Source organism: Phyllobates terribilis, unplaced genomic scaffold, assembly GCF_046119375.1.
Source record: "Phyllobates terribilis strain yellow unplaced genomic scaffold, ASM4611937v1 Scaffold_8__6_contigs__length_399053987, whole genome shotgun sequence".
Classification (NCBI taxonomy): domain Eukaryota; kingdom Metazoa; phylum Chordata; class Amphibia; order Anura; family Dendrobatidae; genus Phyllobates; species Phyllobates terribilis.
Window position 1 is genome coordinate 168,315,975 of NW_027362768.1, and position 15,080 is coordinate 168,331,054.

The 15,080-nt window shown below is 40.1% G+C and overlaps 1 protein-coding gene across 5 annotated transcripts in view; it reads right to left on the reverse strand.

Annotated features, from left to right (window-relative positions):
• Positions 1-14,616, reverse strand: part of TMEM125 (transmembrane protein 125) — a 46,204-nt gene extending 31,588 nt beyond the window's left edge. Inside the window, exons 1-2 of one of the 5 annotated variants that reach the window (XM_073643688.1) lie at positions 14,450-14,612; positions 3,718-4,041 (exon numbers count right to left, since the gene is read on the reverse strand). Coding sequence is in view for 1 of the 5 variants with exons in the window: in XM_073643689.1 (XP_073499790.1) it covers positions 3,718-4,041; positions 14,446-14,457 (336 nt within the window). In the remaining 4 variants the exon portion in view is untranslated. Of the gene's footprint in view, positions 1-228; positions 409-3,717; positions 4,042-14,445 lie in introns of those variants that run through there. The other 4 variants (XM_073643689.1, XM_073643685.1, XM_073643686.1 and 1 more) reach the window with 4 other exon arrangements.
• Between the last annotated feature and the right edge of the window lie 464 nt (positions 14,617-15,080).

The following is a 15,080-nucleotide window of genomic DNA, read 5'->3' on the forward strand; positions in this document are numbered from 1 at the left end:
TGGCTTCTGCTTGCCTGTCCGGTTTTATGCACTTATGAATAGGACATTACATGCAGTGTAAGAAGTCCATCCAGTATAATCTATGGAGCTCCACAGATACATAGGTGACCACATCCTGTATTATATACATAGTGTTTTCTATACGCAGGAAACACTTGTGACAGCCCTTCTCCCTCCCCCTCCTGCAGTGACTCTTGCTCCCTCTTCTCGGGGTCCCCCTATAGTTACCTTCCTCCGGTGGGAGCTTCCCTTAGAGGCATGAGGCACCGGGTGGCTCAGTGCATAGTGGGGTTGGGTGGCACACGGGGTCCAGGCTGTGAGGTGCAGCACTGGCATGATGTCCCCTCTCATTGTGACTCTTGGCACTTACTGCACTCCCTGTCACCAAGTCACTCTGACTGCTGCCTGACAGAGGAGGAGCCTCCTGTAACCCTTTAAACCCCGCTCCCTACAGACTAAACGCAGCTGTCAGGAAATTTCTTAAATCCCAGGAACAGCGTCTCCTCTATAGGAAGCCGCTGACTTTCCTATAAGTCCCCCATCATTAGAAGCACTTCACCCCCAAAATAAAAAAAAGTCAATTCTTTCCATCCGTTCCTCAGGTATATCTGTTTTGATAATGCTGGGTGATGACCATGTTCTAGGTAAGGTGACACCTTTGTGGGATGATTTCTAGACTCTCATACATGCTAGTCTGAACTGGCTGATCACAGTGAGCAATAGATCACATTTAACTCCACAGCACGTGCAGTAATGATGGACAGCAGGGCCACTGTCCCTTTAAATAATGTTGCTGGTTTTATGCAAATATAGTTAAACAACTAAAACTTCTGGAACTTTTTACTTAGTTTCAGTCTCTCACCATTTCTAAGCTCTTTGTTTAAAAACTTTCTTTATATCCAGTGGCTGAAAACCAATATAGACCTAATTCTTCTCACAGCTGAGAGTTTGCTCCAGTGCCTTCCACAAACAGTCTAAATACTAAACTAATACAATGTATCTCCACATGAGAAATGTAAGAAATTATCCAAACTGAAGAGGGATTTGTGCTGCTGGTGCGATTAGGTCACAGAGGAGTGTGTAGACAACATACAATTGTAACAAACCCTCAGCTGTGAAAAGCAATAACTTTGTCATTCATAGTTAAAGAAGCACTCCTCTTCCTCCTCCCATCAAAGTTTTTATCCTCTTAATATATTGCAATCATCATATTATACAGCACTGTGTACTTACAATTGCTCATTCTGCCTTTTTACCCAGCTAATTCTTCTCTTTTCTCTGCTCTATGTAGAAACAGGAAGTCTCTTGTCCCTGCATTTATCAGTCCCCTCTTCAACACCTGACCCAGCTGCTCCACTTCTCCCCCCTGCCAGGGACTTTTGCAGTGACTGATGACTCATACATGCAAAATTGACCTCCTGTTTCAATATAGAGCTTAGAAGGATTCAGCTAGTCAGTTTTTAATCACGTGATGTCATAAACCTAATGGAAAACAGAAAAATTAGCTGGGTAGAAGAGAAAATGAGCAATTGTAAGTACACAGTGCTGTATAATGTGATGATTGCAATATAATAAGAAGATACAAATTTTGACGGGAGGAGGAGGCGGAGTGCTTCTTTAACAAATTGGGGCAGATTTATCAAATGTAATTGTCAGACAGTGCAAACTTAGACTAGGCAGTCTTGGATGCATCAAATTTATCAAGGTGAATGATAAATCTAATATTAAGACTGTCTGATTTAAGTTTACACCACCTATTAGTTGGTTTACTTTGTGCCAGAAACATGAACTACAATTCTGACACATTGTATCACACATTAAAGGAGTCCTCCAAGAATGTTAATAAAATGGCCTCCGAAATGTAGTTGAAACAGCAGCCCATTCTAGTAATGTGTCAGTCTGAAGAAACACAGCTCCGGAGACTAGTGTCTCAACTGACAGAGGAGCTGTCGGTGAAGGGCTGTGACGGAGAAAATAAATAAATCTTCTTCATGACTTACTAAGCAAAAAGAATTGTATTCTCCAGCCTCAGTCCTCTGTGTTCAGTCAGCCAGCCAGCTGAGGAGAAGATTTATTTCTTCTCCTGTCCCATTTCTTCTGGGGAAGCTCACTAGTATGTGTCCTTGCAATGCAGCTCCTCTGTCATAGGAGACACAGGTCTCGGGATCTGTGTTTCTTTTTCAGACAGGAACCCGTCTTGACACTTGACTTGGATGGGATGTCATTTGTATTACATGACAGGGGACATTTTATCACATTCTTGGAGAACACCTTTAAGTCATGCCCTATTTCATGATAAACCACTCCCCTTTAGGTTACGCCTCTTAGTTGCACAAGTCTTAAAAAGTTTATAATGCACATCATAGATATGGCACGAGACATGAAACACAGTTTTTTTTTTGTGCAAATTATGCCAGAATTGTTGCCTTATTTAGCTTGATATACAGTATATACACCACTGTTTAATTGTAGAGGGGGATGGGTAATTATCGCAGCATCAGCTCTAATTGTCAACCTATGTTCTGAAGGATTGGTTTATAAACTATATCAGATAACAAATTTCCTGTTCTGTCATCAGTGGAACGAGGAAATGCTGCAGAATAAATTTGGAGCAGCAGAGAATCATTCATGGCTGTAAACAGAGAGTTGAAGAACTGGTTTTATGTTGTTACAAGCAGCCACGAAATATTGTCTCCTTGTCAATCATTAAAGAAGAACTGCTGAAAACCCAGTGAAGATCCCAGTGTGATCATTTATGATCTGTTCTAAAAATATAACTTTAATACATTCAGAATATTTCAGATAATCAATTTATGTTGCAGTATCAGTCCAAATTGGTGTGTAAATGGCAATCTGATCTGATTGGAATCTGTCTAATCTGCCAGAAAACTGATCTGACGTGTATAAAAATCTGTCTGGCAAGGTTGTAGCGTGTGAACAGCATCTGAAATATATTTGACAGATAATAGCAAAAGCAGGGAATAGAAAGATGAGCATTGGTTTGAACGAGTAATATATCTGCGTGTGTAAAGTTGGGTTTGCACGAGAGTTTTTCATGGTCCATAAATGGACCATAATGCCCCGAGTCACCACGGACCTCCAGACAGGGAGTCTGGGTTCAGAGATCTGCTGCCAGATCGGGCATTGCAGTTTCTATACTGACCATAAAATATGCTTGCGTGAACCCGGCCTAAGCCTCGTATATACGAGGAAGTTATCTCAGGTCAGGAGATCTGGCCGGGAATTGTGAAGGGACAACGGTCCACATTTCATGAACGTTTGAAACCGGCCGTAGATCTGTAACTTCAATCTAATTAATCAAAAATCTCACTAAATTCAAGCTCTGAGCCTTTCAAACTACCTCCGCTTAGTAACACAACACTAGAGATCCACTCTAAACAAACTTTTGTATTTAATCTTGCACTGGATCACTGCCCTCTTGGGTGAGATCTCTACACTACTGTGCTGGATCTCCACACTCTTGAACTGGATTTCTATACTCTTGGATGGGATCTTCAAACTCCTAGGCTGGATTTTCACAATCCAGCACTCATGCACTCTGATCTCAACACTCCTTGGCTTGATCTCCACACTTCTGAAGTGGATTTCTATACTCTTTGGCTGGATCTCCACACTCCTGGGCTGTATTTCTACACTGTTGCACTGGATTACTAAACTCCTGCACTGGATCCTTTCTCTCTGTGGCTAGACCTTCACCTTCTTGGGTCGGATCTCCACATTCTTGGGCCAGATCTCCATCCTTTTGGGCTGGACCTCCACACTCTCCAGCCGGACCTCCACACTCTCCAGCCGGACCTCCACACTCTCCAGCCGGACCTCCACAATCTTGGGCTGGACCTCCACAATCTTGGGCTGGACCTCCACACTTTTGGGCCAGATCTCCATCCTCTTGAGCTGGACCTCCACACTCTTGGGCTGGATCTCCACACACTCAGGCAGGACCTCCTCATTCTTGGGCCGGATCTCCACATTCCCCTGTCGGACCTCCGTACTCTCTGTCTGGACCTCCACACTCTTGGGCTTTATCGCCACAAAAAAACATTGGACAGTCAGAATCTCTACGTTATGTTGTCTACGTACCCTAATAGAACATAAGGACGAGGCAACCTCCACCTTCTTGCAGGATCTGCTGGTATCTTAATGAAGGCACATAACAATGTTACAAACATTCATGACGCAAATGGGTGAATCAGGAAATGATCGGCCACATAGGAGGTTTGTGCACTGATAATATACAGTATGCACAGCTTTTTTCCTCCTGGAATAAACCCGAGGTGCTGTGTAGTTGGATTAGATTTAGTTTCCTGTTAGCTGCCGTTTTAGGCTGTAGGGGGTTGAATACTTTAGAACATTCTATTACTCCCTGATATCAGCCATTTCAGGCTATGCACAGGCCGACTGCAGAGTCCTTTAAAAAAAGATGTCAGCTCTTCTCTACTGAAAAGTCTGTTTTAGTAAATACTGCCATGAAATACCAATCCTGGAGCATCTTTTCTTATGAATCTGTGCTGTTACTCTGTTATTCCTCCTGGGAATTTATGAAAACATTCACAACTGGCTGTTACCATTCCTCCTGTCAATGGGGCATGTCCCTACATACTCTGTGTCCAGTAGGAATAACAGAGGATACAGGATACAGTACAGGGAAAAGTAAGTATTAACTGAAGGGGACCGAGTGTTATGAAGTGTTTTTCACTCTTTGACCACCATGATCACTACTAAATGTCACAGATCTTCAGTGCGGAGTAGTAATGAGCACATTCCCATGGTGCTTGTGCCGTTCCCCTTCCGCCATAATACTGTTCACCTAAAAGTGACTAAAATTGTTCTGTCATACAGTGTCTACATAACGGTCACATACAGCACCCACATCATACGTCTATACAGTGAATGCATAAAGCACCATACAATGCCTAAATAATACAGCACTACTACGCCTTCTGTATAAATATTCCCATATATTGCCCACATAACGCTACCGGATAGTGACCATATACCAGCGCTATACAGTGTTCACATAAAACCGACAATTACCCTTCTATAACAACATCACACAGTGTCCACTGCCTACATAATACCGCTTATAGCGACCCATAGTACTGCCGTAACACCGTCATCACGGTGCCATAAAGTAATCTCTGCATGTATAATACTGCTATATACCGCCACTGGCATATTGATATTTTAGCTGTGATTTTTTTTTTTTTTCCCCATATAAATAAAAAAGTTTAAAAAAACACAGTGTTACGGGTGTTTGTTTAGGTATTTTATTTTTAATACTAGTAGATCTGACCGCCATTCTTTCAAAGAACTCTTGCTAGGTTGTGCATGCTTAATATACAGGGTGGGCCACAAAATTTCGCCCCCCGTGACCCTTGTGCAGTTGTGCAGGATGGGGATTATCGGGCTTCATTCATCAGAACTATTCTACAGTGAAAGTGGATGTGTTGCCCATAGCAACCAGAGGTCAGCTTTCATTTTACCGAAGCAACCAATCAGAGCTCAGCTTTCATTTTATCTAGTTAGAGCTCAGCTTTCATTTTACCGAAGCAGCCAATAAGAACTCAGCTTTCATTTTACCTAGTTAGAGCTCAGCTTTCATTTTACCGAAGCAACCAATCAGAGCTCAGCTTTCATTTTACCTAGTTAGAGCTCAGCTTTCATTTTACCGAAGCAACCAATCACAGCTCAGCTTTCATTTTACCGAAGCAGCAGTGTAAGAAATGGCTGAGGCCGTCGTCTCCTTGCTGTCAGACAGGCGTTTCTCTGCGGAGGGCGGGAGAGTCCTGTGTGAGCACAACATGGTGCATTGTGATAGTGAAAGACAACGTAGATGCAGGATCATGCAAATAAACATGAATGTGACTGTCCTGCGGGGTACTTCATCTCTGAACCTCCTGGTACCAGCTACAAGTATATACAGTATGGCATGAAAATGGCTGATGCAAAAAAAAATAGGCCCCAGAGGCCTAGATCATTTCTGTATTTTTTTTTAAGTCACTTTTCTATTTTTTCTTTTCTTGTAGAATTCGTTGTTGTTTTTGCGCCAAATTCTATTTTACGACTTTTTAAAAAGTCGCAGTTGAAAAATCAGCTGAAAAAAAAAAAGTCTGGAAACCCCAAACTGCCGCCCACGATAACTAAATTAAAAAAAAAAAGCAAAAAAATACTCAAAATAGACATTTAAAAAAAAGCCAAATTAAAATAAAAATAAAGTGCAAATGAAAAACAGGCAAAAAACACCAAAAAAATGTAAAAAAAAAAAATGAGGCAAATGCAATGTTTGGACAAACATTGTTATTGTGACCGTCCAGGAGACGATTCGGAGAAGTTAGAGGAGACACATGCAGGAATGACCTCAGGGGGCGCTCATCAGCAGAACAACATGGTGCCGTCTACTGGAATCCCCTCACCGGGAGTCGCCCAGTATCAGCAATGGCGAGGGATAAAGAGATGCGAACAGACTACCTGGGTCTGGTCCCACCACCTCCGCACCCTTAAAACCATCATATTTTGTAAACTTTACAAACAATGCAATTTCCCCTCTGATCACCAGACTTTCTTATTAGCCAAAATAATTGCAGAGCGCAGCTCATTTTTAGTCCAGCCATTGTCAGTAGCCCTGCACCAACAACTAAACCATTGTACACGTGACAGTAATGACTCATGACCACATAATAGGTTCCTATGTTGGTATCCGTCATCCGAGCACTATTTCTATGTAAACAAATCTTGACCTGCTCAGAACCAAAGTGCCACCGGGTGTCCTAGAAATGTCATATATAGGTCTCAGCTAGGACACTTAATATGTGATTGTACAACAACTACACAGCGGTGACCTCATGTGTGACACTGACACTATATGTGTTATACTAAACGCTGATCACCAGAGACAGTCCTGGCTGACAACAGTACAGAGATTGAAGAAAAGTGTCAATGAAAGAACAGAGCAATGATAAAGATCTTCTGATCGAAATGCATCTACTGTAAATGATTTTATATTGCGTTTTGCATGTCCTATGTATTTAAGATAAAATGAATTTTTAATGAAGATTTTTGAATGCAGGACCTTCCTTATTCCTCCCAATATTTTTTGCTGCATAGTAACTGTCTGAGCAATCAGGTCTTCAAGAAGGGTGAGCTGACTTTTTTCCTATTTTCTTAATATAATACTGCCCTCTAGGTACAAGAATATAACTACTATAATACTGCCCCTATGTACAAGAATATGACTACTATAATACTGCCCCCTATGTAGAAGAATATGACCACTATAATACTGCCCCCTATGTACAAGAATATAACTACTATAATACTGCTCCTATGTACAAGAATATAACTACTATAATACTGCCCCTATGTACAAGAATATAACCACTATACTGCCCCTATGTACAAGAATATAACTACTATAATACTGCCCCTATGTACAAGAAAATAACTACTATAATACTGCTCCTATGTACAAGAATATAACTACTATAATACTGCTCCTATATACAAGAATATAACTACTATAATACTGCTCCTATGTACAAGAATATAACTACTATAATACTACCCCCTATGTACAAGAATATAACAACTATAATACTGCTCCTATGTACAAGAATATAACTACTATAATACTGCCCCTATGTACAAGAATATAGCTACTATAATACTGCCCCCTATGTACAAGAATATAACTACTATAATACTGCCCCCTATGTACAAGAATATAACTACTATAATACTGCCTCTATGTATAAGAATATAACTACTATAATACTGCCCCTATGTACAAGAATATAGCTACTATAATACTGCCCCTATGTACAAGAATATAGCTACTATAATACTGCCCCCTATGTACAAGAATATAACTACTATAATACTGCCTCTATGTATAAGAATATAACTACTATAATACTGCCTCTATGTACAAGAATATGACTGCTATAATACTGCCCCCTATGTACAAGAATATAACTACTATAATACTGCCTCTATGTATAAGAATATAACTACTATAATACTGCCCCTATGTACAGGAATATTACTACTATAATACTGCTCCTATGTACAAGAATATAATTACTATAATACTGTCCCTATGTACAAGAATATAACTACTATAATACTGCCCCTATGTACAAGAATATAACTACTATAATACTGCTCCTATGTACAAGAATATAACTACTATAATACTGCCCCTATGTACAAGAATATAACTACTATAATACTGCCCCTATGTACAAGAATATAACTACTATAATACTGCCCCTATGTACAAGAATATACACACGTGGTCAAAATTGTTGGTACCCCTCGTTTAATGAAAGAAAACCCACAATGCTCACAGAAATAACTTGAATCTGACAAAAGTAATAATAAATTAAAAATCTATGAAAATGGCAAATGAAAGTCAGACATTGCTTTTCTGCTTCCACAGAATTTTTTAAAAAAAATTAACCTCATGAAATCGGCCTGGACAGAAATGATGGTTCTTCTTCTTAGCTTAATATTATGTTGAACAACCTTTAGAGGCAATCACTGCAATCAAACGATTCCTGTAACTGTCAATGAGACTTCTGCGCCTCTCGACAGGTATTTTGGCCGACTCCTCATGAGCAAACTGCTCCGGTTGTCTCGTGTTTGAAGGTTGCCTTTTCCATGTTTCAGCTCTTTCCAAAGATGCTCAATAGGATTTAGGTCAGGGCTCATAGAAGCCACTTCAGAATAGTCCAATGTTTTCCTCTTAGCCATTCTTGGGTGTTTTTAGCTGTGTGTTTTCGGTCATTATCCTCTTGCACGACCCATGACCTGCGACTGAGACCAAGCTTTCTGACACTGGGCAGCACATTTCTCTCTAGAATCCCTTGATAGTCTTGAGATTTCATTGTACCCTGCACAGATTCAAGACACCCTGTGTCTGATGCAGCAAAGCAGCCCTAGAACATAACAGAGCCTCCACCATGTTTCACAGTAGGGACAGTGTTCTTTTCTTGATATGCTTCATTTTTCCGTCTGTGAACATAGAGCTGATGTGTCTTGCCCAAAACTTCCATTTTTGTCTCATCTGTCCATAGGATATTATCCCAGAAGCTTTGTGGCTTGCCAACATGTAGTTTGGCAAATTCCAGCCTGGCATTTTAATGATTTTTTTTTCCAACAATGGTGTTCTCCTTGGTCGTCTCCCATGAAGTCCACTTTGGATCAAACAATGACGGATGGTGCGATCTGACACTGATGTTCCTTGAGCTTGAAGTTCACCTTTAATCTCTTTAGAAGTTATCCTGGGCTCTTTTGTTACCATTTGTATTATCCGTCTCTTTGAGTTGTCATCAATTTTCCTCCTGCGGCCACGTCCAGGGAGGTTGGCTACAGTCCCATGGATCTTAAATTTCTGAATAATATGTGCAACTGTAGTCACAGGAACATCAAGCTGCTTGGAGATGGTCTTATAACCTTTACCTTTAACATGCTTGTCTATAATTTTCTTTCTAATCTCCTGAGACAACTCTTTCCTTTGCTTCCTCTGCTCCATGTTGAGTGTGGTACACACCATGTCACCAAACAGCACAGGGAGTATCTGTAGCTCCATATACAGGCCCACTGACTGATTACAAGATTGTAGACACCTGTGATGCTAATTAGTGGACACAACTTGATTTAACATGTCCCTTTTGTCACATTATTTTCAGGGGAACCATCATTTGTGCCCAGGCCTATTTCATGAGTTTATTTTTTTTTTAAATTCTGTGGAAGCAGAAAAGCAATGTCTGACTTTCATTTGCCATTTTCATAAATTTTTAATTTATTATTACTTTTGCCAGATTCAAGTTATTTCTTTGACCATTGTGGGTTTTTCTTTCATTAAACGAGGGGTACCAACAATTTTGACCACGTGTGTAACTACTATAATACTGCCCCCTGTGTACAAGAATATAACTACTATAATACTGCTCCTATGTACAAGAATATAACTACTATAATACTGCTCCTATGTACAAGAATATAACTACTATAATACTGCTCCTATGTACAAGAATATAACTACTATAATACTGCCCCCTATGTACAAGAATATAACTACTATAATACTGCCCCCTATGTACAAGAATATAACTACTATAATACTGCCCCCTATGTACAAGAATATAACTACTATAATACTGCTCCTATGTACAAGAATATAACTACTATAATACTGCTCCTATGTACAAGAATATAACTACTATAATACTGCTCCTATGTACAAGAATATAACTACTATAATACTGCTCCTATGTACAAGAATATAACTACTATAATACTGCCCCCTATGTACAAGAATATAACTACTATAATACTGCTCCTATGTACAAGAATATAACTACTATAATACTGCCTCCTATGTACAAGAATATAACTACTATAATACTGCTCCTATGTACAAGAATATAACTACTATAATACTGCCCCTATGTACAAGAATATAACTACTATAATACTGCCTCCTATGTACAAGAATATAACTACTATAATACTGCCCCTATGTACAAGAATATAACTACTATAATACTGCTCCTATGTACAAGAATATAACTACTATAATACTGCTCCTATGTACAAGAATATAACTACTATAATACTGCCCCCTATGTACAAGAATATAACTACTATAATACTGCCCCCTATGTACAAGAATATAACTACTATAATACTGCCCCCTATGTACAAGAATATAACTACTATAATACTGCTCCTATGTACAAGAATATAACTACTATAATACTGCTCCTATGTACAAGAATATAACTACTATAATACTGCTCCTATGTACAAGAATATAACTACTATAATACTGCTCCTATGTACAAGAATATAACTACTATAATACTGCCCCCTATGTACAAGAATATAACTACTATAATACTGCTCCTATGTACAAGAATATAACTACTATAATACTGCCTCCTATGTACAAGAATATAACTACTATAATACTGCTCCTATGTACAAGAATATAACTACTATAATACTGCCCCTATGTACAAGAATATAACTACTATAATACTGCCTCCTATGTACAAGAATATAACTACTATAATACTGCCCCTATGTACAAGAATATAACTACTATAATACTGCTCCTATATACAAGAATATAACTACTATAATACTGCTCCTATGTACAAGAATATAACTACTATAATACTGCTCCTATGTACAAGAATATAACTACTATAATACTGCCCCCTATGTACAAGAATATAACTACTATAATACTGCCCCCTATGTACAAGAATATAACTACTATAATACTGCCCCCTATGTACAAGAATATAACTACTATAATACTGCTCCTATGTACAAGAATATAACTACTATAATACTGCTCCTATGTACAAGAATATAACTACTATAATACTGCTCCTATGTACAAGAATATAACTACTATAATACTGCTCCTATGTACAAGAATATAACTACTATAATACTGCCCCCTATGTACAAGAATATAACTACTATAATACTGCTCCTATGTACAAGAATATAACTACTATAATACTGCCTCCTATGTACAAGAATATAACTACTATAATACTGCTCCTATGTACAAGAATATAACTACTATAATACTGCCCCTATGTACAAGAATATAACTACTATAATACTGCCTCCTATGTACAAGAATATAACTACTATAATACTGCCCCTATGTACAAGAATATAACTACTATAATACTGCTCCTATATACAAGAATATAACTACTATAATACTGCTCCTATGTACAAGAATATAACTACTATAATACTGCTCCTATGTACAAGAATATAACTACTATAATACTGCCCCTATGTACAAGAATATAGCTACTATAATACTGCCCACAATATGATATTTTTAAACAGGTATGGAAATCTTTTTTCTTTTAATGGTGCAGGTTTATAATTGCATCAGTTTATATAATCAGATTTGCTATTAGGCTATGTGCACACGTTGAGTATTTGATTGCAAAAATTTCTGCAACGTTTCTGAATCTCTAGGAATTTGTTGGCAACAAAAACACAATGGAAAATACGTGCGTTTTTGACTGATTTGAGTGAAGTCAATGGTGAAAACGTAGGGCTAAAATGCACAGTAAGACTATGTGCCCACGATGCAGTAATGCTCCGGATTTTTCCTGAGCGTTTCTGCATCTCCCTGGCAGAAAAAACGCATGCGGATTGTACATGCGGATTGTACATGCGGATTGTACATGCGTTTTTCCTGCCAGGGACATGCGGATGTGAAGCGTTCTTCACATGCATTTCCGCATGCGGGTTGACAAGCGATTTTAGCATCACTTGGAAAGTGCTTGTCAACTTGGTCACACTATATAAATCCATGCAACCGGCATGGATTTATATAGTGTGACCTTAAAGAATGGTAAAAAATAAAAAAATAAATCTATACTTACAGTCTGATGGCCCCCGCAGTCTTGCTTCGCTCCGTCCTGGCTGCCGGCAGATCGCGGTACACTGAAGGACCTGCCGTCACATGACTATGATGTCAGCGCAGTTCCTTCAGTCCATCGCGATCTGCTGGCAAGGGAGGATGAGCGCAGCGGGGGCCGCCAGAAGGTAAGTATAATATTTATTTTTTATTTTATTCTTTTTTTTACAGGTTCTATGGTTCCTGGGTCCGGAGGAGAGTCTCCTGTCCTCCACACCCGGGTACCATCCGCACATTGAAACGCATGGAATCCGCATGTAGAGATACAGTGATGCGGAATTCATGCGTTCCAATGCAAGTCAATGGCGGCGAAAACGCAGCGCTTCCGCAAAATTAATGGACATGCTGCGTTTTTTTCCGCAATGATAATCCGCAGCGGAAATTTTCGCAGCATGTGCACAGCACATGCGGATTATCATTGGGGAACATGGCAGGCCTTTTACCATGCATTTTTTAAGCGTTTCTGCAGCGTTTTTGCCGCTGCGGAAACGCTTAAAAAACGCATCGTGGCACACAGCCTTAATTGACATGCTGCAGATTATTTTCTGCACCAAATCTGCAAGTCACAAATACTCAATGTGTGCATGACACTTCAGGTTTCTCATTCAGTTTGCTGGTATCAGGTTTTGTCACAAATCCGCGCAGAGAAAATGTGACAAAAAACACCAAATCTGCAACGTGTGCAAACAACCTTACTGGAGAGAGTTTTTTTTTATTACAATTGATGTGTTACATTGTTGTTGATCAAAAAGTTCCACATGACCTTTCCTCTTGCACAGGATACCCATATTCTGCTAGGGTGCAGAGGTGGTAGTTGCACCTAGCTCCGCTCCTTACCTGAGAGGAGGCTTGGACTGGCCCACAGGAGAACAGGAGAATCCTCCGGTGGGCCCCTGTACAGGAGTAGGCCTCCACCTTCTTATATGAGCAGTACTTGACACTATATACTTGAATCACTATGTACAGACAAAGGCAGCATCTTATTCATCTAACAATCTACCCAGATCATTTTTATATAAATTTGTGATTGAGGATAATGTCACATTTGCATGTAGCTGAAAAGTGGGGCCCTGGAGTTGGTTACTGGTGGGCCCTTCGCCCCCAACTCCGATATTGCCTAAGAGGATGTAATGGCCCCACTAGCACATAAGGGGACACATAGTGGTAGTGGTGGGGGGCTGTTAGCGATTTTGCTTTGGGACCCAAGAGCTTTCATTAGTGCATTTGCTCAGTAATTTATACTGTACCCTCATCATCGCCACCAGCCAGAATTACAATTTATAGCCTCAGTCTGCAATGTACTGAATGATGAAAGTCCTGCATTCCTCGGTCAGGGCGCAGCTCGCTGTTTGCGTGGATCGGGTTTGGTTTGCAGATAAGATCAGAACCTCAGTCCACAGGTACAATGGACTCAGTGATAAACAGAGGTGTGCAGCGAGCGGCCCTGATCACGACTTAGGACCGCTCCTTATTCCTATCTGGAATGACTGTAAGAAGGATCCCGTGACGCATTTCCCTTGGGGTTTACAGCTTTACCTGTGCAGTACAATCAGAATACGGATACTAGAAGAATGGCATAACCATTACATTTTCCACCTTTCTGAATGGCAGCTCTACACATTCAGTTAGACTTTCTGCTTTCCTGCAATGATTTTCACCAAGTTGTCCCAGAAACAGATAAAATATGTAGGATTTGTGGCATGGCCGTCTTTTTTTATGGCCTTTTGACCCCTTTAGGGGCTAGGTGCCAGTTGTAACTACAGCCTCTGCACCCCCTCTAGCTCCCCTCCTTGCAGACCATTCCCGTATATTACAGGTGTGCTCATATGCTCAACAGGTGCAGGGGCCCATATGTTATTATAACCCATTAGTTGTTTCCTGCCTCAGAAAGGGTCCTGAATGGGTTAACCCTCTGCCGACATATACAGCGCAGAACTTCATATGTGTAAAGGACTTACCCACCTGACCATCCACACTGCTCCTAGGTCCTGTCAATGAGCCCCTTTCTTCTCCCCGTCTTGATCTTGTCCCCGTCTTACAGGATTCTCTGCTTTTGTTTATTATTCACAGGTGGAAATTCTATCTCTTCCTCCACAGCAGAGTCCTGGACAGGGATTGGCTGCGGCTGCAGTGACGGGAAGGGCAGGAACGTTCCAGGTGAACAGTCTGCTCCACCTGCTGCTCTGGGCACCGGCCAAGGCCTTTATACATTATATATTTTTACTCCTATTTCACTAGGACTTGTTTTTACTCCTTCTAACCATCCTGGATAGAAATCACCTCATTCTATCTAATAAACTTTGTGCTTCAAGTCTTCACCATTTTCAAGATTTCTGGTTGCAATCCAGAATAGGAACATTATTGTTTACTTCTAGAGGCAGAAAACATTCCCAGAACTAAAATGTAAGCGATTATTATATTGTCCAGTCTAGACAATCCTCTGTGAGATAAACAGCCTGGACTCCGGACTGATAGGATGACTATGGGCTGTGCATTATACTACATGGATGACTATGGGCTGTGCATTATACTACATGGATGACTATGGGCTGTGCATTATACTACATGGATGACTATGGGCTGTGCATTATAC